General features: G+C 35.6%; 1 protein-coding gene across 1 annotated transcript; it reads right to left on the reverse strand.

The window, feature by feature from the left end:
- Window positions 1–5,294: 5,294 nt before the first annotated feature.
- LOC106051405 (uncharacterized) lies at window positions 5,295–25,047 on the reverse strand. The gene is made up of 11 exons (XM_056041282.1): window positions 24,971–25,047; window positions 22,374–22,622; window positions 21,577–21,754; window positions 19,811–19,923; window positions 19,164–19,421; window positions 15,139–15,364; window positions 13,939–14,084; window positions 11,210–11,518; window positions 8,374–8,570; window positions 5,775–5,930; window positions 5,295–5,563 (listed from the first exon to the last, which is right to left on the reverse strand). Exons 2-11 carry the CDS (start codon window positions 22,598–22,600, stop codon window positions 5,430–5,432), a joined length of 1,944 nt encoding a protein of 647 aa, XP_055897257.1. The 5' UTR covers window positions 22,601–22,622; window positions 24,971–25,047; the 3' UTR covers window positions 5,295–5,429.
- Window positions 25,048–26,144: the final 1,097 nt, after the last annotated feature.

The following is a 26,144-nucleotide window of genomic DNA, read 5'->3' on the forward strand; positions in this document are numbered from 1 at the left end:
TTCTCTGTCTGCCTCTTCTTCTTTTTCTTGGTACTGTTCCTTGAAAGAAGGTTTTTTACGAGCCCTAAGGACTTGTGAGATGACCACAATGTTTAAGTTTGCGTTTTTTTACTGTGGTCAGCAGTTCCTCGTGGGAAGCCATTGTGATCCTGTTTCTGATCTCCTCCTTTGTGATGTGATACATAGGATTCTGATTACTTCCTAATAAATACATAAGCGCGTTAGAGATAAGATAAGTTAGTCCAATTAAATGGAAATTCAGTTTGACTACAGTTTGACCACATCAGCGTAACTACTGTAACAATAACAATGTAGATACAAACACCAGCAACATTTACACATGAAGCACATAAACACTTACAATCAGCGCTTTATGAATTAGACTTCTATGTACATCTCGATGACGACAGATGACCTAGTAACACTCTGACCGAAAGTGTGATAAAGTAGATGAGACGACCACTTCAATCAGATCTTATGTAACAGTGGTTTAATGGGTGTAGATTGTCTTTAAGAATCGTGTTTTGGAAAGGCATCTTTCATGAAAAAAATCTTTAATCGTTGGTAAATGTGTTCAAGTGATATACGATGCTTTTTAACGGCCCCCGAAAGGGGAAAAGACGCTATTAGTTTTGTGGTTTGTCTGTCCGTCTGTCCGTCCGTCCCGTTTAGATCTAAGAAACTAGAAGAGAAAATGAAAATCGGACATCATGATATTTTAGATCATTCAAAGTTCTGATGCAACGGCTACTTTTTTCTGTTCCAAAAGTGAACCATCTAATTCATAAAATTATATATGCAAGCAGATTTTTCAAAAAGTTACACCACTTTTAAATGAAAAACTTCAGGGGAATTAATCTTATTAAAAAGTTCACAAGCTTCTTCATTAATAATTAGAGCTTCATTCGTACATCGCGCATTGGTAGAAAACATAAGCATCTAATGTCACAATGGTAAAAGTGTTAATGGATCATTATAAAATATATTTTCCATTTATTAGCTAACTCATGGAATAGAATACTGATTCAAATGTTTTTAAAAAAAAAAGAATTTTGATACGAACTTCGTTTTAGTTATAAGTTAAAAAAAAAGAACTACTTTTATAGCGAGCAGTTTTGACATATCCTCATTATAGGGGCCTACATTTGACAGTGACAGTCTAAATAAGACTTAATTGAGCCCAGATCTACACAATTATAATACGAGTTCTAGTCTAGAAATAGTAGATTCTATATAAAGATTCTATATCTAGTTCTATATCTAGATTTAGACTGAGATATAGACTTAGATCTAGTTCTAGGCTTAGATCTATTTCTTGACCTAGACTTAGATCTTGAATCTAGATTTAGATCTAAAACTAGGTAAAGATCTAGCTAGATCTATGTCTAGTTTGTATGACAAATGACAATGGAGATATTAATTTTTATTTGCGAGGCGAAAGTCTTCTTGTCATTTGTACACAATTGTAGTTTAAAGTCGGTCAAGAATTTTTTTTCGTGTTGCCAATTTATCTAATTTTGTTAGAAGAATAAATCTTTTTTGATTTTTCTTTATTTCAATGTAACATGTTATTAATTTTGAATGTATAGATAAGAATAATTATTATTTAAAAAAAATATAAGTGTACGCTAAATGAATATATGGAGATGCTGTGGCTGAGGGGTAAAGCACTTGGAACTGGATGTCCCGTGTTCGAATTCTGGTGAAGACTCTAGGTGGACTACTTCGGGGGCCGATTTTGAGTTTGTGTTTCACACTAACTGTCTTTGTAACCTTGTTTAATTAGTCTATTTAGTCTATGTCAGTAAAGTATTACCATACCAGCAGGTGATGGCAAAGTTAATTAGACTGCTGGTGGTTTCTGTATAGAAAAATGTAACTTTTGTTTTGTCGATTTAAAATTATCTTAGCTTTTTTAAGATAGAAAAGACGTTGGTCAATTTTTTGTAAAGGTTTTGACAGTGTTCACTCTATTTCAGTTTGTTGTTGATGGTTGTACCTAGCTATTTATATTCTTGGACTTGCTCTACGGTTTGGTTGTTTATCTGAATTTCTGCAAGATGGCCTTTACGTTTCCTGAAAGCATTGTCTACGATTTCAAAACGTAAGGATGAGTACAATATTTCATGTGATCACACTAACCCCTTAGCGACATGCATATTTTATAATTCTGATGCAGACAAAGCCGTTCTCAGCCGGGTCTATTGTCTTTTCTTTTTATCTTCTGCACATGTCTTTGAAAGGGGCTTTTCTTTTGGGGCTTATATGGGTGTCCTGCAACCTTCATAAGATTTCTTCAGAAGTCTCTCTCAAGAGACAGCTGGAACTAAGAGGTCATCTGCTTTATGCCAGTGCGGTTAAAATGTTTTGTTACGCTGTCCTCCTTTAAGCTTTTCAAAAAAAAAAAAAAGGTCGCTTTTGGCATGCACGTTATAATAAAATACCAAAAGCGACACTTCAGCATGTGTCCACATTTAAATGTGTTTGTTCCAAAGAAAACATGAACGATACAGTATCACAAGGAGAAGAAGATGTGATCTATAGATTTCCTTTTCATTAAAGACATTTTTTTTAAAACGTTTCAGTGTAGGGTATAATAAGAGGCAGAGAATGTAATGGGAAGACATCAAGGAATAGATAAGCCTGTCATTGAAAGATATCCCAGTCATTGAAAAGTGCAGAGAGGAATTGACGGTCAACAGACTAAGGGACAGGAGAAATGGAAAGTGAATGGACGAGCTACAGACATGTGATACATTTGTGAGAGTGATGATAACAACTTCTTGAACTTAACATTGTGGTAACATCTATATTGTTGGAAAGGTTTAATGTAAGAAATCTAGCTCTAAGTTTTATCCCAAAATCTCTCAACATGGGTTGGTGTTAGGACGGCTATGACCGTTGTTTTGTTTTTAAATTTATTTCCTTTTTAACTTTCATAGTAGTACGCTTATTTAACCTTTTTTAAATATTCATTTCAACTTTGGCTTGACAAACACACTTTATCAACAAATGTGCTCAATTCAGAAAGTGAAAAAAATCAATCACTCGTTATTACGAGATGAAAGAAACCAATCGATTAGCTTGGGGATACAGTTTTCCAGTTCAAAGTGGACTTCAGACTTGACTACTTACTAAAACCAAGCTCTTTATATTTATAGTCATTTTTTTTGCCCAATACAATCAAATACTTAGAGTTTATTTTGAAGATGAGCAAAGAACGTCTTGTAGATCGATACAGAGATAGAGTCCTAATGTATGCTACTATTAACAAGTGCTGGTAAGTAATCAAGTATAATTGGTTTTGGCCTTTGATAATGTCGTTCAGTCGACACAATTTTATCCACTGGGCTGTGAAATGACTGACATTGATAATCGTTGCCCAAGGATCTAAATCCATTTTTTTTTGTTGTTGTTGTAGAGTGTAGACCATTCTATTTTTCTTTGAAATAAGAACTATTATCATAGCCTTGCCTCTAAGTTTCATATTTACATGTTTAACTTTGATATTTTTAGCGACTTTCGAAAGGGAAATAACCACTTTTAGTTTTGTGTGGTCTGTCCGTCTGTTCGTCCGTCCCGTTCAGATCTCGTAAACTAGAAAAGATATTGAAAATCCGACATCATAATATTTCAGACCTTTCTTTAATAGTAAAAAGCACGAGAGACTATTTAGTGAGGAGATGATTTTTGACAAAATTAAAAAAAAAAAAAAGTTTTACTAAATTAATACGTTTCTGAATTACTAACTACCTACATTTACAAAAAAAATGTTACCTTTTTTTAAAGATAAAAAATCTATTTTACTGAGTATTTAGTATGCATATAAGTGGAATGTAATTTAAAACAACAATTAATAAGTAGTGTTCCATTTATTCACTGACAGATCTGAGTAATAACCAGGAATACATCCTCATCGGTTTCTCGGTCTTCCTATTTATCTTCTTGCTGGTACTGTTCCCTGAAGGAAGGTCTCCGTGAGCCCTGAGGACCTCGTGATGTGGGCATAGAGTTTGAGTCTACGTTTTTTTCACAGTGGTTAGCAGGTCATTGTGGGGTCCTATAGCTGTATTAATCCTGTTTCTAATCACTTCATTCAGTGTTATTTGTGGCACCTAGGATTTAACTATACCTTTATAACTATCTGTTCATTTAATGTATATGATTATTAAGAATGTAATAATAATAATAACAATAATAAAGCCCAGTAGCCTGTGGTAGCCTGTGGTATCAAGTCGTTAGTCGAACTAACAATACAAGATTGGGTTGTAGTTGTTGATAGGGTTGTAGTTGTTGATAGGAGATAGGGTTGTAGTTGTTGATAGGAGATAGAGTTGTAGTTGTTGGTAGAAGACAGGGTTGTAGTTGTTGATAGGAGACAGGGTTTTAGTTGTTGGTAGAAGATAAGGTTGTAGTTGTTGATATGAGATAGGGTTGTAGTTGTTGGTAGAAGATAGGGTTGTAGTTGTTGGTAGAAGATAGGGTTGTAGTTGTTGATAGGAGATAGGGTTGTAGTTGTTGGTAGAAGATAGGGTTGTAGTTGTTGATAGGAGATGGGGTTGTAGTTGTTGATAGGAGATAGGGTTGTAGTTGTTGGTAGAAGATAGGGTTGTGGTTGTTGATAGGAGATAGGGTTGTAGTTGTTGATAGAAGATAGGGTTGTAGTTGTTGATAGGAGATAGAGTTGTAGTTGTTGGTAGAAGACAAGGTTGTAGTTGTTGATAGGAGACAGGGTTTTAGTTGTTGGTAGAAGATAGGGTTGTAGTTGTTGGTAGAAGATAGGGTTGTAGTTGTTGATAGGAAATAGGGTTGTAGTTGTTATTAGTTTGTAGTTCATAGTTTCTGATATTTTTTCTGAAAATATTGAAACCTGCCTAATAACCTGCTTGACCGGACCACTTGTGGGGCCAATTTTGAGTTTGTGTTTCTACACAAACTGTCTTTGTAACCTTGTTTTCTATTATGAAGTTAAAAAGTAATTCTCCAGTTCTATTAGTAATTGGGCGACATTGCAAATGACTGTTCATGTACTTCTATACAAGGTTCAGAGCAAACAAAAGGAATGATGGAAATGATTTTCTCGAGATTACGTAATAAACAAATGTATCGTTTATTAAACTCATATTTCTTAATACACATTTGACACTATGCAGCTAAGTTGTAATGTGAAATGTTTTGAATGGCATCATTGTTGTTGTTGTTGTTGTTGTTTTTTTTTGGATACTTTCTATTCTATTTTTGTTTTATAATTTTCTCTGATAAAATACGTGACAAATAGAAACACAACATTAAACTAGATCACACCAAAACTCCGGACTTTATTATGCCTGAATATTTCAACATTTAATGATGTTTCAACAATTACTCATTATGCTTTCGCAGACCTCAAGACAATACATTCACCAAACATCATTCCAGTGCCCGGACAGCTACATTTCTTGGGGGTCGGGATGAGCGAACGGAAATTTGTTTGGATAGTCACAATAAAAGGTGATATAAAAATTATCTGTCTGCACTTTGGGGCAATCTTTGTTGAAATCGTAGTCAAAGACACTCAAGACAGCTGAAACAAAGAGAACAGAACTGTAAGAGAAGAATAAATCTCATGGTATGTAAATACTAGTTTTCTTTAAATACAATATCATACTTTGAAAAGTTGTTGAAATACGATTCCTAAGCTAGGTTAAAACCAAGCTACATAGGCTATGTTAAATTTTGAAAACTGTGTTGTTGTTGTTGTTGTTGTTGTTTTGTTATATTAAAGCAGCACTCACCTTCATCAAAATCGTTTCCAAACAAGAGCGGATGCTCTTCGCTTACGGCCACTGCTCCCGAGCAGGCTTTGAACTCGTTGGTGTCTGGGTCTCTACAGGCCGCGTGACATACTCGACCACAGGAGTCGTGGGCTCTCAGTAAGGCCTTGCTGAGTTCTGAAAACAAACAACACGTAAGTACACCTAGTGCGTATATCTGGTACGTACATCTAGTGCGTACATCTAGTGCGTACATCTAGTGCGTACATCTGGTGCGTACATCTAGTGCGTACATCTAGTGCGTACATCTAGTACGTACATCTCCTTCTAGTACATAAATCTAGTGCGTACATCTAGTGCGTACATCTAGTGCGTACATCTAGTGCGTACATCTAGTGCGAACATCTAGTGCGTACATCTATTTCTAGTGCGTACATCAAGTGCGTACATCTAGTTTGTGCATCTGGTACGTACATCTAGTGCGTACATCTAGTGTGTACATCTAGTGCGTACATCTAGTGCGTACATCTAGTGCGTACATCTAGTGCGAACATCTAGTGCGTACATCTATTTCTAGTGCGTACATCAAGTGCGTACATCTAGTTTGTGCATCTGGTACGTACATCTAGTGCGTACATCTAGTGTGTACATCTAGTGTGTACATCTAGTGCGTACATCTAGTGCGTACATCTAGTGCGTACATCTAGTGCGTACATCTGGTGCGTACATCTAACATCTAGTGTGTACATCTGGTACGTACATCTAGTGCGTACATCTAGTGCGTACATCTAGTGTGTACATCTAGTACGTACATCTATTTCTAGTGCATACATCTAGTGCGTGCATCTAGTGCGTACATCTAGTGCGTACATCAAGTGCGTACATCTAGTGCGTACATCTAGTGAGTACATCTATTTCCAGTGCATACATCTAGTGAGTGCATCTAGTACGTACATCTAGTGCTTATATCTAGTGTGTACATCTGGTACGTACATCTAGTGTGTACATCTAGTGCTTACATCTAGTGCGTACATCTAGTGCGTACATCTGGTGCGTACATCTAGTGTGTACATCTGGTACGTACATCTAGTGCGTACATCTAGTGCGTACATCTAGTGCGTACATCTAGTACGTACATCTAGTGCGTACATCTAGTGCGTACATCTAGTGCGTACATCTAGTGCGTACATCTAGTGTGTACATCTGGTACGTACATCTAGTGCGTACATCTAGTGCGTACATCTAGTGCGTACATCTAGTGCGTACATCTAGTGCGTACATCTAGTGTGTACATCTGGTACGTACATCTAGTGCGTACATCTAGTGCGTACATCTAGTACGTACATCTATTACGTACATCTAGTGCGTACATCTAGTGTGTACATCTGGTACGTACATCTATTACGTACATCTAGTGCGTACATCTAGTGCGTACATCTAGTGCGTACATCTAGTGCGTACATCTAGTGCGTACATCTAGTGCGTACATCTAGTGCGTACATCTAGTGTGTACATCTGGTACGTACATCTAGTGCGTACATCTAGTGCGTACATCTAGTGCGTACATCTAGTGCGTACATCTAGTGTGTACATCTGGTACGTACATCTAGTGCGTACATCTAGTGCGTACATCTAGTACGTACATCTATTACGTACATCTAGTGCGTACATCTAGTGTGTACATCTGGTACGTACATCTATTACGTACATCTAGTGCGTACATCTAGTGCGTACATCTAGTGCGTACATCTAGTGCGTACATCTAGTGTGTACATCTGGTACGTACATCTAGTGTGTACATCTAGTACGTACATCTAGTGTGTACATCTGGTACGTACATCTAGTGCGTACATCTAGTGCGTACATCTAGTGTGTACATCTGGTACGTACATCTTGCTTTAAGAAAGAAACAAAACAAACTTGGTCTATAATTGTGTGGAGGAGTGAGACAAGTGTTGGGAACCAACTATCAAGTATTAACGTTATCGTTTGTATGGTGGCGAAATTATCTACTCTCTAATGATTATATGGAAGTTAAAAATTTGTTACAATTTCACTATAGTTCTCTATTATTAAATCTACCAAAAATCCAAAAATGGTCAGTTATGTCCTTATCCAAAATTAGGACATGTATTTGTCAGCTCTAAGATGTTTCTGTTTTTTCGCATATATTTCTGACTTTTCAAATCAAAGGGAAAATAGTATTCATTTTAAGTTTATATCGGTTTTGTTTATCAAAAAAAATGTCAAAGATTTATATGTTATTAATTCCTTTTAGACACATTACATACTATATATACATATGTGTATACAAAACACTACACTTTTAAGTGGCCTTATATAACCTTCATAAGGGGAATTACTCCTGCCCTTGCATTTAGAAAAAAATAGTGAACTCTCCATTATATCACAGAAGTTATATGCCCTTGGCCTGTATGGGGATATACGCACATTGCTAAAAACTGTAATGTTTTGGTTACATTGTTTTGTGAAAGAATTTAACCCGTTCCCTCACATTAAGTTGGATGGCGACGATGATTATGATAATACCGTAGGTCTTTAGGGCGTTATGTTTGACAAGTCACATGTATATGCTCTTTACAACAATATCATGACCTACCTTCTCCAGGTGCCGGTCTTTTGACGCCTACATATCCTATAGTCACGGAAACTGGAAGTTTTTGATCAATAATAGTTGACTCCTTGTAAAATCCTGGATAGTTTAAACCGTGAGAGTAGAGATAAATCTGACCCACTGACATGTCTCGGTTACATCGGCTGTAAGTGAGTGGATTCCCTTGTCGATTGCTAATAAACCTGTTGGTAAATTAATACAGATCTTCTTATATATTACAGACGTTACTTCAAAAACATATGATAATTACGTCCTACGCATGCATGGTTATCAATGACTTAAACTCGTTTGTTTTCCTATCTGATTCAGGCAACCCATTGCATTCTCTAATGGCACTAAGGAAGAAGGAGCACTTGTACGAATTTGTTCTAGCGTATGAACTTAAAATTGTGCCTACAAGTGGTAGGTTATACTAGTCCCAGTTCTAAAGTAAATGTTTGTAATTGTTGATAGTAAATAATACTTCTTAGAAAGCAACAAGTAAACAAAGTTAAATCAAGTCAAAGGTAGATGTTTGGAAATAGAAATATGTAATATCATTCTTTAGAACTTTTCGTACTCGCGTTCAGTCGTAAAGTTGGAATAGGTAATGAAAGATAAGGACAGTGATTAAAGGACTTTAATATGTTGTGTACAGTTAATGTCACTGTATGTATGTATCATGCATGTATCATGTATGTATCATGTATGTATCATGTATGTATCATATATGTATCATGTAAGCATCATATATGTATCATGTATGTATCATGTATGTATCATGTATGTATCATATATGTATCATGTATGTATCATGTATGTATCATGTATGTATCATGTATGTATCATATATGTATCATGTATGTATCATGTATTTATCATGTATGTATCATGTATGTATCATGTATGTATCATATATGTATCATGTATGTATCATGTATGTATCATGTATGTATCATATATGTATCATGTATGTATCATGTATGTATCATGTATGTATCATTCAACCGAGTGAATGTGACGCTAGTAAATGTCTTGAAGAGATTGAATGTGAGTGAGCTATAGTTTACAGGTCGGAATTCTATAAAAACGCTTGAAAGAGTTTTAAAACATAGAATTGTACGTATACGGGAATGTATATTTAAACAATAATCGACTTTCATGATCAATAAACATAAAATCTCAGCAAATGTTTATCATTGAAACTATAGTACCGAGCATAAGTAACTTATGTATCAAGTGAAATGGTCCTTACATGTTTGGACTAAACCAGATCAATGTGCTAAACGATGTGAAGCAAACGGTTGAATTGCAAAAGGATAAAATACAAGGGACTAAAGAACAAGACGTTATGGTCAAGACGGGAAATAACACAGGACATTATGGTCAAGACGGGAAATAGCACAGGACATTATGGTCAAGACGGGAAATAGCACAGGACGTTTGGTCAAGACAGGAAATAGCACAAGACGTTATGGTCAAGACGGGAAATAGCACAAGACGTTATGGTCAAGACGGGAAATAGCACAAGACTTTATGGTCAAGACGGGAAATAGCACAAGACGTTATGGTCAAGACGGGAAATAGCACAGGACGTTATGGTCAAGACGGAAAATAGCACAGGACGTTATGGTCAAGACAGGAAATAGCACAGGACGTTATGGTCAAGACGGAAAATAGCACAGGACGTTAAAGTACAAGATTGATAGTTCAAGTCATTAAAGTACAAGACGCTAAAAAACATGATGTTAAAGTACAATGTGTTGAAATACAGCGCTTGAAAAAAACACATGATTGAAAAGAGGAGGGTTAAAGACATTCATGTGCAAGATGTTACTATACAAGCTGTTATTATACAAGATGTTACTATACAAGATGTTATTATACAAGATGTTATTATACAAGATGTTATTATACAAGATGTTACTATACAAGATGTTTTACAAAATGCTACTATACAAGATGTTACTATATAACATGCTACTATACAAGATGTTACTATATAAGATGTTATTATACAAGATGTTACTATACAAGAAGTTATTATACAAGACGTTACTATACAAGATGTTACTATACAAAATGTTACTATATAAGATGCTACTATACAATATTTTACTATACTAGATGTTATACAAGATGTTACTATATAAGATGCTACTATACAAGATGTTACTATATAACATGCTACTATACAATATGTTACTATACAAGATGTTATGCAAGATGTTACTATATAGGATGTTACTATACAAGATGTTACTATATAAGATGTTATTATACAAGATGTTACTATATAAGATGTTATTATACAAGATGTTACTAAACAAGATGTTATACAAGATGTTACTATACAAGATGTTACTATACAAGATGTTACTATACAAGTTGTTACTATACAAGATGTTACTATATAAGATGTTATTATACAAGATGTTACTAAACAAGATGTTATACAAGATGTTACTATATAATATGCTACTATACAAGATGTTACTATATATGATGCTACTATACAATATGTTACCATACAAGATGTTATACAAGATGTTACTATACAAGATGCTACTATACAAGATGTTACTATATAAGATGTTACTTTACAAGATGTTACTATATAAGATGCTACTATACAATATGTTACTATACAAGATGTTATACAAGATGGTATAAAACAAGATGCTACTATACAAAATGTTACTATACAAGACGTAATGTACACAATAACCTAAAAGTACATGACACTAAAGTCAAAGCGTTAAAGTCTAAAAGAAGAATTTAAAATTCAAAATGTGTGAGGTGCTATTACTATGCAAGATGTTGAAGCTATAAATCTAGTTACCGTCTTGTTTCATTGTAAGCTTTGGGAGAGTAAATATCTAGTCTCTGGTCCACTGTGTTTGAGATGACTGGGTAGCTGTTATAGGTTTTAAACTTGGGCGGCCTGACGTGAACAATCTTCACTGGGATGATGGCCCACTCGTCAAAGTCACACCACTCCCCGACGCAGAAGTCGTTCTGGTAAGGTAGATCGAAGTTTCGGGGCTTGCTGCAAGTGTCTTCACTGCTCTCGATATCGGCTGATCGTTTCCCTATAGTCGTACGAACTGGTGGAACACATCGGCCTGAACTTAACTGGCATACCAGGAACCTAAGTAAAAACAAATAATACCACAATATATGCCGACAATCAAACAATATACATTACATGTGTATAGTGTAAATTATTTATACATATTCTAAAAGGTAGACCACTGCAGTCAAAAAAGAAATAATTTAAAATACATTTCAGTTGATTTGACAATCTCAGTAACTTAACTTCTTAGCATGAGGATTAATTAAATATGAGTAAACAGTTGGCTGGTCACAAGGCAGGCGTTTTATTTTTATTGAGAAACTTTTTTTTAAAAAGAATAATGTATTACCTTTTTTAAAAAATCTAACTAGTTAGTAAGGATATGTGAGCTTGCGCTCCCAGAGCTAGTTTTATATATATTTTTGTTGTATAGGTTAGATCTATTTTTATATATTCTATTTTTATAGGTTAGTGTCAGATTTTATAGTTGTACTTCCGCATATTTATATAGGTTAGTGCGGGATAGTATAAAAGTGATGTACTACATGCTGTCTTAAAACAGTTCAGTGTACAGTAGACCAGTGGTCAGTATAGTATGTCTGTGTGACAGCCGAAGATCTTTGTGGTCTGTCGTGTAATTATTTTATATTTTTGTACCTGGGACTGCCTGTAAGTGTAGAAATATTTTTATATTTTTTTACTAGATCTATACTATGTGTAAGGTAGTTATTTTATTTTCTACTTGGACTATTTGTCATAATAGTTTGCAACATGCTGTATTGAAGATGGCGGCGTCCATCAGTCCTAATAGAATATAATATAGTTTTTCATTTATGTATTGCAGGCTATTGTTACTGCTTTTAACTGCTGCTTTTAGCTGCTGCAATTACACTGCTTTTAGCTGCTGCAATTACTCTGCTGAAATAGCTACTGCTTATAACTGCTGTTGTAGATCTATTCTAATTCTAGGGAATCTAGTGTTATTTTCTAATTTTGTTTCTGCTATAAACAGCTATCGATAGATCTAGTATTGTTATTGTTGCTGTAGATCTAGACTAGTGTTATTTTGTTTCTTTATTATCGCCTTAGTAAACTTAGTTATAGGCTTAGTGGCTTAGTTATAGTCTGTTTCTTGCTTTAGCTAGTTAGTAATTAGTTTAGTCTAGTTAGTAAGGTACTAAGACTAAGGTGTTCTTGTTTTGGTTATAGTTATGGGTTGGTTGTAGTAGTAGGATATTGTAGATCTAGACTAGTTTATTGTAGTTTGTTTGTCGATCTAGGTCCAGGGTAGTAGTTGTAGTGATTTAGTTAGATAGTTGGTTTGGTTAGTTTGTTAGTGTTTGTAGTGGTGTAGATTTAGAGGGTTTTATTTAGTTGATGGGTTCAGTAGTAGTGGTTAGTCAAGTTAGTGTATATATTATTTTTCATTATTGATTTATTTTTTATGTAAATAAAGTATCTTTTTGTTTTATTTAATTTGAAGTAAAGTTTCCTTATTGCTTTCATTTAGTTTAGATTAGTATGTCTGGTTACTTAGGCGACTCTAGCCCCTTGGTCGTAGACTGAGGTGTCACAGATTGAGCCCACCCAGTAGCGCTAACATCTGCCTACTGTTAGGTAAATTTTAATGTTGAGCAGAAGAGAATAGGTCCTCCCACTCGCGCCTGCCTGACCTGCTCACAGATAATACGTTTTGAAACAATTGAAGAGTTTCATGCATGACGGGAAACAAACTAGAAAAAAGCTAGTTTTTGGTGTATCCGGTGGTCAAAACAAAAGAAGGGAGGTAATAACCTTTATTTTTTAATTAAGGTATGTGATCATTTGTGTGCATTTGTTTGCACTGCAGAATAATTTTTTTTTTATTTTACTGTTTGCAGCACAAAATAATTTTGGTATGAATGAAACATTAAATTCTCACTCTACGACAATTCTTTTTAAATGGGGAAACTAATTGGAGGTAATATTGTAGATTTGAAATTATATCATTGATATTTATTTAAAATCAAGCTCAACACCTTTATCTGCACTACCTGAGCATTGGAAGAGTTTAATTAAAATTGAAATCGTAAGTCTCCCATTGTGGTGGTGTCTTAAAGAAAGATGATCGCAGCGTTTATAAGAGCTCCAGACAATGTATGATTATGCTCATCTCAGTGTACAATTATAAGAATGTGCTCATCTCAGTGTACAATTATAAGAGTGTGCTCATCTCAGTGTACAATTATAAGAGTGTGCTCATCTCAGTGTACAATTATAAGAGTGTGCTCATCTCAGTGTACAATTATAAGAGTGTGCTCATCTCAGTGTACAATTATAAGAGTGTGCTCATCTCAGTGTACAATTATAAAAGTGTGCTCATCTTCTTCTCGTAATAAGAGTATGGTCATCTTCGTGAACTATAAGATCGTACGATGTAATGCCTCTATCACTGAGTAGAACAACCAGCGGCCTTTATTGTGGCCCCTTGACTATAACAGAAACAATGGTTGTACCTGTTGCCACAAGCAGGGGACGTTACGGAACATGTTGGAACTGGTTCATAAACAGCTCGTCTAGCTAGGGTCTCAGAGTAGCCGTCCACTTGCCGGTAGCCAGTAAAACCTGTCGTTGCATTGGCTACATGTCGTGCGTTAGTTGGCTACAAAAACAAAATAGTTTGATATGTTCATTTTGTTGAAATGTCGTGTTTCATTTAAAAAAACAACATAAACATTGTGTACATGATAATGAACTATGTAAATAAAAAACAACATATTCTTGTTCAACTAGGGAATGATTAAAATAAACCGAGTGTTATTTTGATTGCACCCATTCGAAACAACCCTAGTATCTTACACATTCCACTTGGTTGACAAATGAACATTTATAGCTCTAAATAAATACGTGGTCATATTCAAAGCATTCATCGTTTCAGTTTTTACTTTTTTACTTTTTTTTGGGCAACTTTCGGTCATTCTTATGACGTCCTTGGCCCAAACCTCCAGCCCGACGAAAGGGGACGAGTGTGGGTGGGCTTGGTTCAAATTTGGGCCCATCGTGGCAACTGTCCGAAGCACATTCCACAAGACCAGGTAAGAGTTGATAATACAGTCAAAGGGTTACTTTCTTTATGTCATTGTATTGCTTATTTATATATTAATCTATGATCTTTATATAATCACCTACAAAAACCGCATCACAAACTTTAGGCCCTACGATGACTTGCAGAGCACTGTCAAACAACGCAAACTAAAACCTTATGGCCATATGACATTATCCTCAAAGCTCACAAAGATCATCTCTCTGGAAATACTACCAGGAAAGGAGAAGAGGTAGAAAGAGTAGAGGTAGAAAGAGAAGAGGTAGAAAGAGAAGAGGTAGAAAGACTAGAGGTAGAAAGAGAAGAGGTAGAAAGAGTAGAGGTAGAAAGAGTAGAGGTAGAAAGAGTAGAGGTAGAAAGAGAAGAGGTAGAAAGAGAAAGTGATGGAAAGACGGACCACTGAAAGAGATTTTATTCAAGGCAAAAGACAGAGAGGACTGGAGAAATACGGTCACAAATCCTGTGTGGTGCCCCAACAGTTCAAAAGACATAGAGATTGTTGAAATTGAAAAAAGATAATCTAGTATATTACAAAATACAATAATTTTACTCTATACTACTTAAAAGAATTTTTTTAAAAAGCTACTAGATAGGTAAATGAATATATACTAACCACATTAGGGTATATAGCTGGGTTAATGCCCCTGGCTCTCAGGTTATTCCTCATTCTCTCAAACCAAAAGTCTATGTAGGCGTGATGCAGAAAGAATGTCGGATCAAATGCAGCGGTGTTAAGCAAGCTCATGGTCCCGCCCACGTAGATGTGAACAGAACCGTGTTGGACCTCCAGATTGAATTGAGGGTCGAAAGGCGCATTAGAGACTACAATATCCTCGTACCTAGTGGAAAATAAATGGCGTCCATTTGAAATTCGTGGCAAACTCTTGAGAGGTCGAGTTCTTACAAATTTCGCTTTAACAAACAGTAAAACAAAAATAGCGGGTTACAATAGATTATTATATTATATTATATAATATTACAGTATAGTGTATTATATTATTAGATTATATTACATTATATTAGATTACAACAGATTATATTAACCAAAATAAAAAGAAATATGAATGGGATTAAAAGTTGTAATAATATTTTAAAATAATCCGCCAGACTGGATGATTTTAACTTGAATTCGAGTTTCGTGTCCTACAACAAATTGCTTCTTGAGACTGAAATAAGGAAGCACCAATGGATGTCCTTCTATTTTTATTATTCTGTCCTGTGGCATTTTACGTCTCTAGAGGAAATCTTTTCCCTTTGCAATTTCTTGTGTGACTAAAGAAGCCAATCCTTGATGCACAGCTGCGGTCGCAGGTTGGGCATATGTAATCACCAGGACCTGTTGCATTTGCACCCTTCTTTCTGCTTCTGTTGGGTATGGCATCTGCATTCCGAGACCTTTCCTTTATGCTCTCTCTCCATGTGGATCTATCCAGTGCCACTTTTTCCCAGCTGCTAGAGTCGATTTTTAAAAGCTTCATGTCGCGTTTGCATATATTCGTATACCGTAAAAGTGGGCGACCAGCGGCTCTCCTGCCTTCTATTAGATCGCCATACAGAATGTCTTGTGGAAGTCGACCTACTGGCATTCTACGAAAGCCAGCCACGCGTCTGCAGCTGATAACAGAGCGGTTGTCCTAGCACCCTGCTCTTCGTAGCACTTTCTCATTGGTTATTTTATCTTGCCACCTTATTTTAAAGATCCGCCTTAGGCATCGGAGGTGGAAGACATTCAGCTTTTTTTCCTGCCATGAGTAGGTTGACCATGTTTCACTTCCGTATAGCAAAATGCTCATCACACAGGTCCGGTAGACTAAGGCTTTAGTATTGTTAGTCAGCAATATGTTGTCCCTCACTCTTTTCTGCAACCGTGACATGGTGCCCATTGCTTTGGCTATCCTGTTGTTAATGTATTTATCCTGTAGAGTATTGTTGGATATGATTGAGCCAAGATAACAAAATTGAGCAACAATTTCTAGTGGTTGGCCATTAATGTTTACTTGATGTGCAGTATTTGTGTTCTGAACTGGTATCCTAGTCTTGCTTTGACTGATGTTTAAGCCGAACTTCTGGCAAGCAGCAGATAGTTTGTCAACAAGGGACTGAAGCTGAATATCAGAATCAGCCACAATTGCTGCATCGTTAGCATACAGGAGTTCCCTGATGAGTAGCTTCCTAACCTTGGTTTTTGCCAGCAGCCTTGATACATTAAATAGTTTTCCAGAGGATCGTGTATGGAGAAACACACCTTCGTTGATGTCGTTGTACGCATAATGCAATAGACAGGAGAAGAATATGCCAAACAGAGTAGGTGCGAGCACACATCCATCCATGCTTGACACCACTGCTAACCTCAAAAGGTGCTGATTGGGCTCCATTGAATTTGACAGTACATTTCGTTTCCTCGTGGAAGCACTCAATGAACTTCAGTAGTTTAGGAGGGCAACCTATTTTCCGATGTAGAGGGGTCTGTCTCACTCTGCATTTCTCCTGCAGTAGTCGTAGAGAGGATATCATGTCTATGGTGGATCTACCACTCTTGAATCCACACTGAAACTCTGGGTAGACTCTAGAAGCTATCACTTGCAGCCTGGATAGTGCCACTCTAGAAAAGATTTTGCCAACTGTGCTGAGGAGAGAGATACCCCTTAACTGGTCCACAAAAGTGACTGGACCATAGCACAGTGAGCATGCTATTACTCGAAAGTTTCATCCAAAATGAAGGTCTACCAAAATTAACAATTAGTGGACTAAATACTTACATTGAATTAACAAATTCTAATAGTTATCTCGGATCACACTCAAAAGTTCCCTGATTTAAAAAAACAACTATTTATGGACAATAAGCCTATATGGCAACACGTCTTTGCCAACTCCTTTCTGTTCGCCTTTCTAACGTTAAACAAGCAAAAGAAAAAAAAAGTTAAAAAAAACAAAACAAAACACCTTTCCTAAGACAAAGAACGCTAAATACTGCCATTTATCATAAAATCGCATGGTTAATCTCTTTATCTGCTATATAAAACAAAATTAAATAATTACTACTAAGTAATTAATTAATTGGTTTTTTTTTTATTGATTCGTGTATTGTAATAGATTATGAATACTTATGAAAAATTTCAACTTGATCCGAGAATGGGAAGTGGGAAAAAACGTGACAAAACGTAATGAGGTGGCTAAATTCGTATATACATCCACATCTCTCATCAAGTAGCATTTTTGTCCCTTTTATTTCGATATCAAACAAAATAATTACTTGTCAATAATTAAGTAAATTTTTTATTGAATCCTGTTTTGTTAGGTACAGTGAATAATTGTGCAGAGTTTCAACATGATACGATAATGGGAAGTGGGCAAACAACGTGTTCAAACTTTACCAGACAGAGTGAGTGGATATAAGCTTTGTAAACAGGTCAAATTTGTCCCAGCGCAACAAGGTCTTTCTCTTCATGACGAAGACGGTCTTACAGCACATCTATTACGGGCGTACGTGCGCTATATTCACCTCTAATGTCCCCATCCCTTTTTTTTTAAATAACTAGACTTTCATTTTTTTAGTTTTTGACTAAGATGAGTAGTAAGCTGTATACGCCAGTTGAATGAATTTCTGCAGCTCGGAAAGTAGGTAAAACATTTTGCGCCGGGTGTGTCCAAATAAAAGTTCGAGAAATAGTGGTCTAAACTATGGGCGCTATTCCTTGCATTGTATAAGTACGATTAGATTTATTAAGAATGCTTATTTTCTCATGTTATTTATCTCATGTTATTTATCGTGCACCATAACTGATTGAAGTTTCTGACAGTTGGCACATAGTCTCCTGTTAGTGTGTGTGTGTTCATTCGTAACTTTGTGTACGCTGATCCAAACGCAAAGAAACACACTACTATCTGAAACCGTGTACATCCTAATAAGTGTTCTTTATTTATTACTAGCCTGACATTACCCGCGGCCTGCGGGTCTAAGTTTGTGTTTACTAATCTAGTGGATTGGATTTAGATGTATGTTAAACTTACCTAATGATCCTTTCGATTTTTTCTCTTTCGCTACGAAAATAAAATTAGTTTTGCGAAAATGGGTTTACCCGAAGCCGATACATTCATATCTATTAAAAACGAAAGGAGCGATAGATGAATAGGATATAAAGTACAATTAAAACGGGTTTACCCGATTTGTTAAATGAATGGTATTATAAGTAAGTCAGGACGTCTAAATTCGCAGATATATGGAACGAATTTATGTAAAAATGCTTTTGAAACACAAATTTGAAGGTTAATTTTATTAAATAATGAAATCAATAGACTTTATTTTGTATTTTCATGTGTCAAAGTAAAAAACAATGTGTGCAAAGTGTAGTTCTTAAAATTAGATCTAGATCTAAATCCTTTCGATCTTTTCTAATGTCAACATTGTAAACAAAGCTTAGATCCATATAATACTATAGCTTTAATAGAGTCGGTCAACTTTTTTTTTGAGGATCTTAAGTTTGTTTTAGGGCTACAATACATACACTACGTCTAAGTTAGTATCCAAGGAACATTTCTGCGAAGTTTTATCAAGATTGGTCAAGAGGTTTTTATTTCTATTCCTAACACACATACATACGCCTTACTTTCTACTTTATAGTATAGAAGATGACCTACCTTGGTCTTGACAGAACATCATTGACCACTGTGGTGCTCAGCAGGTCACCGTCGGCCCCTACGTTCCTAATTAGCTGAGCACCGTTTGGCCGACGCCAGTTAGCAAACGGACCGGTTGTTACTGCGCCGTTAGAAGTTCCAAGAAATTCCGGAGACCAAATGGAGGAGGCCAGCGGATTGGTGAGCTGGTTGTCCAGGGTCGAGTCCCAGTATGGAATACACACTGTTGGGTCAACACGTCGGAGAGCATTTTCGTACCTGGAATGTAACAACAGCAATAAAAAAAACCCAGTAAAATAAAAGAAATAAACTTATATGCTTAGTGCTATTTGAAAAAAGGGATTCAGCTCAAACGCTTTAAAATGTTGAAAAAACAGATATAAAACTGAGCTAAGCAAGAACAGGAATGTCAACGAAAGGGTAAGTTTTAATGTCCTGATGTTCCTTTGTAGAGGCGTAAAAAAATAAATTTGAGAAAAACTTGAAATAATTTGCAACAAGTAACATTTCGTAAGAGTGATTTTTCTAGTAATTATTTTAGTTATATTTAATAACATATATATTAATAACATATATATATATATATATACATACAGAGAGAGAGAGAGAGAGAGAGAGAGAGAGAGAAAAATATATATATGACTTACATGAGAAGATATACTCTGTGCCAACCCAGGAATCCTGGTCCATTGTGAGCTATCAAATTCGTGGTTCCGGTGTGAATATTTGCAATGGCGTCGTATGCGTTTGGCCTTACACTCTAATAAATATATAATCTGACGTTGAGTTTTTATTATTATACTGTTTGTTAGACTATAGATATATATGCTAAATATTGCTGTGGCTACTTAAGTGCGTGTAATTTAATGTTTAAGAGACATATCGAGAATTGAATGGAAGGTACCGAATTCCTCGTTGACTATTTATAGACTTACGCGAATGTGATACCATTAGGGATCTTTGCTCATAAGTATATAAATAAAAGACTTTTTTGGATTTTTATCGATTTCGACGCCTTGTTTGGCAACAACAGATTACACCTAAACTATACATGTACTAACGCAAACAGAAAGAAAGAACATGACAAATAGGACGGATATGTCCCATAAAATATTCATGTAGGACAACTAGCAGTACACACCGGCTACCCTCGTTGATTAGTTCCTAGGATTTATATTGTTTTTATGGCCGGAACACCCCTTTCTTTTCTTTTTTTTTTTTTTAATAAATGGTCCTCACTTTCAAGATCAACCTAACAGAATATTTTTGCCCGTCAGTTAGTGTATCTGTTATAATAAAATGTCACGACCGCTTTCTTTTTCCTGAACATCCCTTTTCTTTCAATAGCTGTTAATTAAACGCTCAATTTAACATACTGTTTTAGACCGTAAACTAATGTAACTGTTACAACGAAATTTAACGGCTCGCTCTGTTTCCTTTTCTCTCTCTCTCTCTCTCTTTCTTTCTCTCTCTCTCTCTTTCTTTCTCTCTCTCTCTCTTTCGCTCTCTGGAACTTACATTTTTTACCTGCGCATCGTAATTTCTCCTTCATAGACTTTTGACTTGACCTACTTCATAATGCGCCCCCATCCCTTGAAAATACACGCTCTCATATTTTGGGCCCGATTATTTTAGTAGTACTTTTACTTATCTCTCTATCCACCCACCCCCCACCCGCCAACAACAAAAATTTAGTCATCCGTACACATGTCCGTTCCCATGTCTACATTACTTTGGTATTACTTTGATATTACTTTGGTATTTTGTTTTCTAAAAAAAAAAAAGAAATATCAATTCGGTTTTATTAATTGTAATCATTAATTAGAACCCATTTGAATTAAGAGAAATGACAACAGATCTAGATCTATCTTTTCAATGCTATTAGGAGACGGTGCTACAGTTTTAAAAAGTACCATTACTAGTTTTCTTTCTTTCTCTCTCTCTCTCTCTTTCTCTCTCTCTCTCAAAAAAAAAAAAGAAGACTAGATCTAAATGACTAATGCTATTAGGATTGTTTTTGTCTAAAAGGAAATGGAAATATTAAAAATAAGTAGACTTAAGGAAAAAGAAATATATTGCTTTAAAAATTCAGAATGCGTGATATAGAATTAAAAAAAAGGCTTTATATGTAGACTGCGGCCTTTTGGGGTAAATACAGAAAATAAAATACAAAGTTTTGATAGTGTTGTTTCGGCAACAGCGGTACTCATGTTGTGAATCTGTCAAAAACCGTTCTAAGTGAGCACCTAGGAGGTAAAAGGAACCTGTTAAGGAAATTTGATGTGGATGAGTACGATAGTTTAAACGATCTCGTGATCAATGAATGAGTCAGTAAGTGGTATTTTGCGCTTATATTATAATTATAAAATAAAAAAGAAGAGAAGAGTGTGTTTGATAACGTTTAATGACTTACAGTATCTCTCTTGAGTGTGTTGATGGCGTTATGGAATCTGTTTCTTTCAGCCAATGTTAACATGCGATACTCTTTCCTAGTACATGGAGGCTGGGTAGCTTGTCGTTTATCTCGGTATCTCTTGCCTTGGTTTCTGGAGCTTGATGGAAGAGCTGACTCCAAGAGTCCTTGAATATAACTGGAAGGTACGCAAAGATAGAGGTAGACATTTACCACTGCTAGAGGTAGATTATTAACAAAGCTAGAGGTAGACCTTTACCATAGCTAGAGGTAGATTATTAACAAAGATGGAGGTAGATATTTACCATAGCTAGAAGTAGATTATTAACAAAGATGGAGGTAGACCTTTACCATAGCTAGAAGTAGATTATTAACAAAGATGGAGGTAGACCTTTACCATAGCTAGAAGTAGATTATTAACAAAGATGGAGGTAGACCTTTACCATAGCTAGAAGTAGATTATTAACAAAGATGGAGGTAGACCTTTACCATAGCTAGAGGTAGATTATTAAAACAAAGATGGAGGTAGACCTTTACCATAGCTAGAGGTAGATTATTAACAAAGATGGAGGTAGACCTTTGTCATAGCTAGAGGTATATTATTAACAAAGATGGAGGTAGACCTTTGCCATAGCTAGAAGTAGATTATTAACAAAGATGGAGCTAGAGCTTTAAGCTAGCAAGAGAGTGGCCCTTCAAAAAGATCAAAGCTGTAAGATATAAGACTTTGTACATCCCATCCCCCCCCTAGAAAAAAAAGGTCCATAATCTGCTTAACATGTCAACTTAATACAGACCTGGCCGTCTCTGGATCGATAGGCTCCTCAGTTCTAGTTGAGTTAATTAAGGTATGCTCACAGAGCCAACTATACAAACTACCTACGTAGCGGTCCACACTGAAAGACTTCACACGTTCATAACATTCTTGCAATGGTTTTGGAACTGGAATGTCGCATAGTTTGGCTTTGGTTACTTCTGTTATGCTTAAAGTTACAAGTACTAAATAGATGAGGTTGGTCTTCATTGTTGGCGCTTAGTTCTTATGGCTGCAGACGAAATAAAATTAATTTCACAGGATTAAAATAAAGGGAAAAAAGGAAATGTCTATAATTATTTATAGAGGTGACGTAGTTGTATTCTCTCTAGATTCATTCTTTTTTTTTTTACTTGGTGACTTTCACGATACATTAAACAATGTCAAGGACGTTCAATGAAACTTCAAGGCTGCCAACTAAGTGAAAGAAAAAAATGAGCTATAAAGGAAAATGTTTGAAAAGTTTGATCCTTCAGTGCTAAGACAGAAACACAAAATCAAAAGTTTGATCCTGCTGTGCTAAGATAGAAGCTCAAAAATCAAAAGTTTGATCCTACAGTGTTAAGATAGAAGCACAAAAATCAAAAGTTTGATCCTACAGTGCTAAGACAGAAACACAAAAATCAAAAGTTTGATCCTACAGCGTTAAGATAGAAGCACAAAAATCAAAAGTTTGATCCTACAGTGCTAAGACAGAAACACAAAAATCAAAAGTTTGATCCTACAGTGTTAAGATAGAAGCACAAAAATCAAAAGTTTGTTCCTGCAGTGCTAAGACAGAAACACAAAAATCAAAAGTTTGATCCTACAGTGCTAAGATAGAAGCACAAAAATCAAAATTTTGATCCTACAGTGCTAAGACAGAAACACAAAAATCAAAAGTTTGATCCTACAGTGCTAAGATAGAAGCACAAAAAACAAAAGTTTGATCCTACAGTGCTAAGATAGAAGCACAAAAATCAAAAGTTTGATCCTACAGTGCTAAGATAGAAGCACAAAAATCAAAAGTTTGTTCCTACAGTGCTAAGATAGAAGCACAAAAATCAAAAGTTTGATCCTACAGTGCTAAGATAGAAGCACAAAAATCAAAAGTTTGATCCTACAGTGCTAAGATAGAAGCACAAAAATCAAAAGTTTGATCCTACAGTGCTAAGATAGAAGCACAAAAATCAAAAGTTTGATCCTACAGTGCTAAGACAGAAACAAAAAAATCAAAAGTTTGTTCCTACAGTGCTAAGATAGAAGCACAAAAATCAAAAGTTTGATCCTACAAGCTAAGATAGAAGCACAAAAATCAAAAGTTTGATCCTACAGTGCTAAGACAGAAACACAAAAATCAAAAGTTTGTTCCTACAGTGCTAAGATAGAAGCACAAAAATCAAAAGTTTGATCCTACAGTGCTAAGATAGAAGCACAAAAATCAAAAGTTTGTTCCTACAGTGCTAAGATAGAAGCACAAAAATCAAAAGTTTGATCCTACAAGCTAAGATAGAAGCACAAAAATCAAAAGTTTGATCCTACAGTGCTAAGACAGAAACACAAAAATCAAAAGTTTGATCCTGCAGTGCTAAGACAGAAACACAAAAATCAAAAGTTTGATCCTGCAGTGCTAAGATAGAAGCACAAAAATCAAAAGTTTGTTCCTACAGTGCTAAGATAGAAACACAAAAATCAAAAGTTTGATCCTGCAGTGCTAAGACAGAAACACAAAAATCAAAAGTTTGATCCTACAGTGCTAAGACAGAAACACAAAAATCAAAAGTTTGATCCTGCAGTGCTAAGACAGAAACACAAAAATCAAAAGTTTGATCCTGCAGTGCTAAGATAGAAACACAAAAATCAAAAGTTTGTTCCTACAGTGCTAAGATAGAAACACAAAAATCAAAAGTTTGATCCTGCAGTGCTAAGACAGAAACACAAAAATCAAAAGTTTGTTCCTACAGTGCTAAGACAGAAACACAAAAATCAAAAGTTTGTTCCTACAGTGCTAAGACAGAAACACAAAAATCAAAAGTTTGTTCCTACAGTGCTAAGACAGAAACACAAAAATCAAAAGTTTGTTCCTGCAGTGTTAAGACAGAAACACAAAAATCAAAAGTTTGTTCCTGCAGTGTTAAGACAGAAACACAAAAATCAAAAGTTTGTTCCTGCAGTGCTAAAACAGAAACACAAAGATCAACTAATTTAACAAAAAACACATCAACACTTTCTTCATTCTGTACACCGGAGACACCACAAAAGATTGCTATTTATAGTTTTTTATTTCTGCCATAGATCACTAATGCATCGCAAGGATGTTTCGGATTGTTTCTGAATGTTCCAAGCATAATGGAGCTATCATGAGCTAGCCAGGAAAACCAGTGACTTGGCAGAATTTAGGTCTTTGGTTAACATGCATGACTAGATGCATGACGTGTAGGACGTAATCATCTTTTTGAAGTAACATGTATCATATCATAAGATAATGACACATTAACTATTATATGACGAGTTTAATGCACTAAGATATGTACAGAGTGTTAGTTATCACTATCAATAAGAAATTGTCTAGCATTAATTAAGTCAATTACTGAAACTAACCCAACGTTTTTGTTTCCTTAACTCTACAGTCTCCAGTCCTTCATTTATAAACATCCGGAGAAATCAGCAGTTCAGATCAAGGAAACTGGATTACGTTTAGATGAAAATCATTTGTACCCCACGGGCTTAAAATAAATATTATTTACGTGTATAACCAAACGTAGATTTCATCCTTCACACACTGGGACTCGTCATGATGACATGAATATAGGATGGTCAGGAGACACGGTCCTCAATTAGGTCTCGATGTTTACTTGCTTGTGGATGTAGAAAGAAATGCATGGAAGTGGATGTGAGTGTGGTGTAAACATAAACGTTCAAATTTCAGACCTTCCGATCTATAAGGTCATCTGTTTCTGTGGCTCAAGATTAACGAGGATGTCATGTGGCCAGCACAACGACCTTTACTTTCCTGAACTAATGTCAAGTACTCAGTAGAGCCGGGTGGACTCAGAGGCACCCAAATATCCTGAAATAAAAAATCCCAGTCTTCGCCAGGATTCTAACCCGGTTCGGAAGCCAAGCGCTTTACCGCTCAACCACCGCACCTCCGAGTATGGTGTAGTATGTACGATATGTTGTTTAACTGTGAGAAGAGCATTTTATTTTTTTAATTAGATGTCGTAAAACAATTAAGGGGCTTGCATCACTTTTAAGTATATGTTTTCAATTGCATAGTCGGGTATATGTAACTTTAAAATAACAATGGCAAGTAGTTTCACATTTAGGGGCCTACTAAAATATGGCTACAAATAAATAATTACAAAACTTTCATTGATCCCTAAGAAGTTCGTTGCTTCAATTTGAAAAACAAAATGTGTACCCGGTCTGTTACACGCGATGCACGCATATTTTAATGAAAATTAAGTGCAAGTGATTTCCCCTACCAGTCGAATCGGAATAGGAAAGTCTGGAGGACATTTAAAATCAGACTAGACTAATTGTCAACAGCAGGCCATTCAGAATCTTCAAGAGGTAACGTTAGACTCACTGTACCTATGATAGATCATCGAGGAATCACACCTGTCAAATAAAGGGCTTGACTAGGATCATCCAATCAGTCGGAAAATCTTATTTATCACGGATAGCCAATCTATTGCTTTTCAATGTTGTGTTTGATGAGAATTTTGTTTTGTTTAAACAGGTAATCTTATTAAATAGAAGACTTCGCAGC

Source organism: Biomphalaria glabrata, chromosome 9 (assembly GCF_947242115.1).
Source record: "Biomphalaria glabrata chromosome 9, xgBioGlab47.1, whole genome shotgun sequence".
NCBI classification, from domain to species: Eukaryota; Metazoa; Mollusca; class Gastropoda; family Planorbidae; genus Biomphalaria; species Biomphalaria glabrata.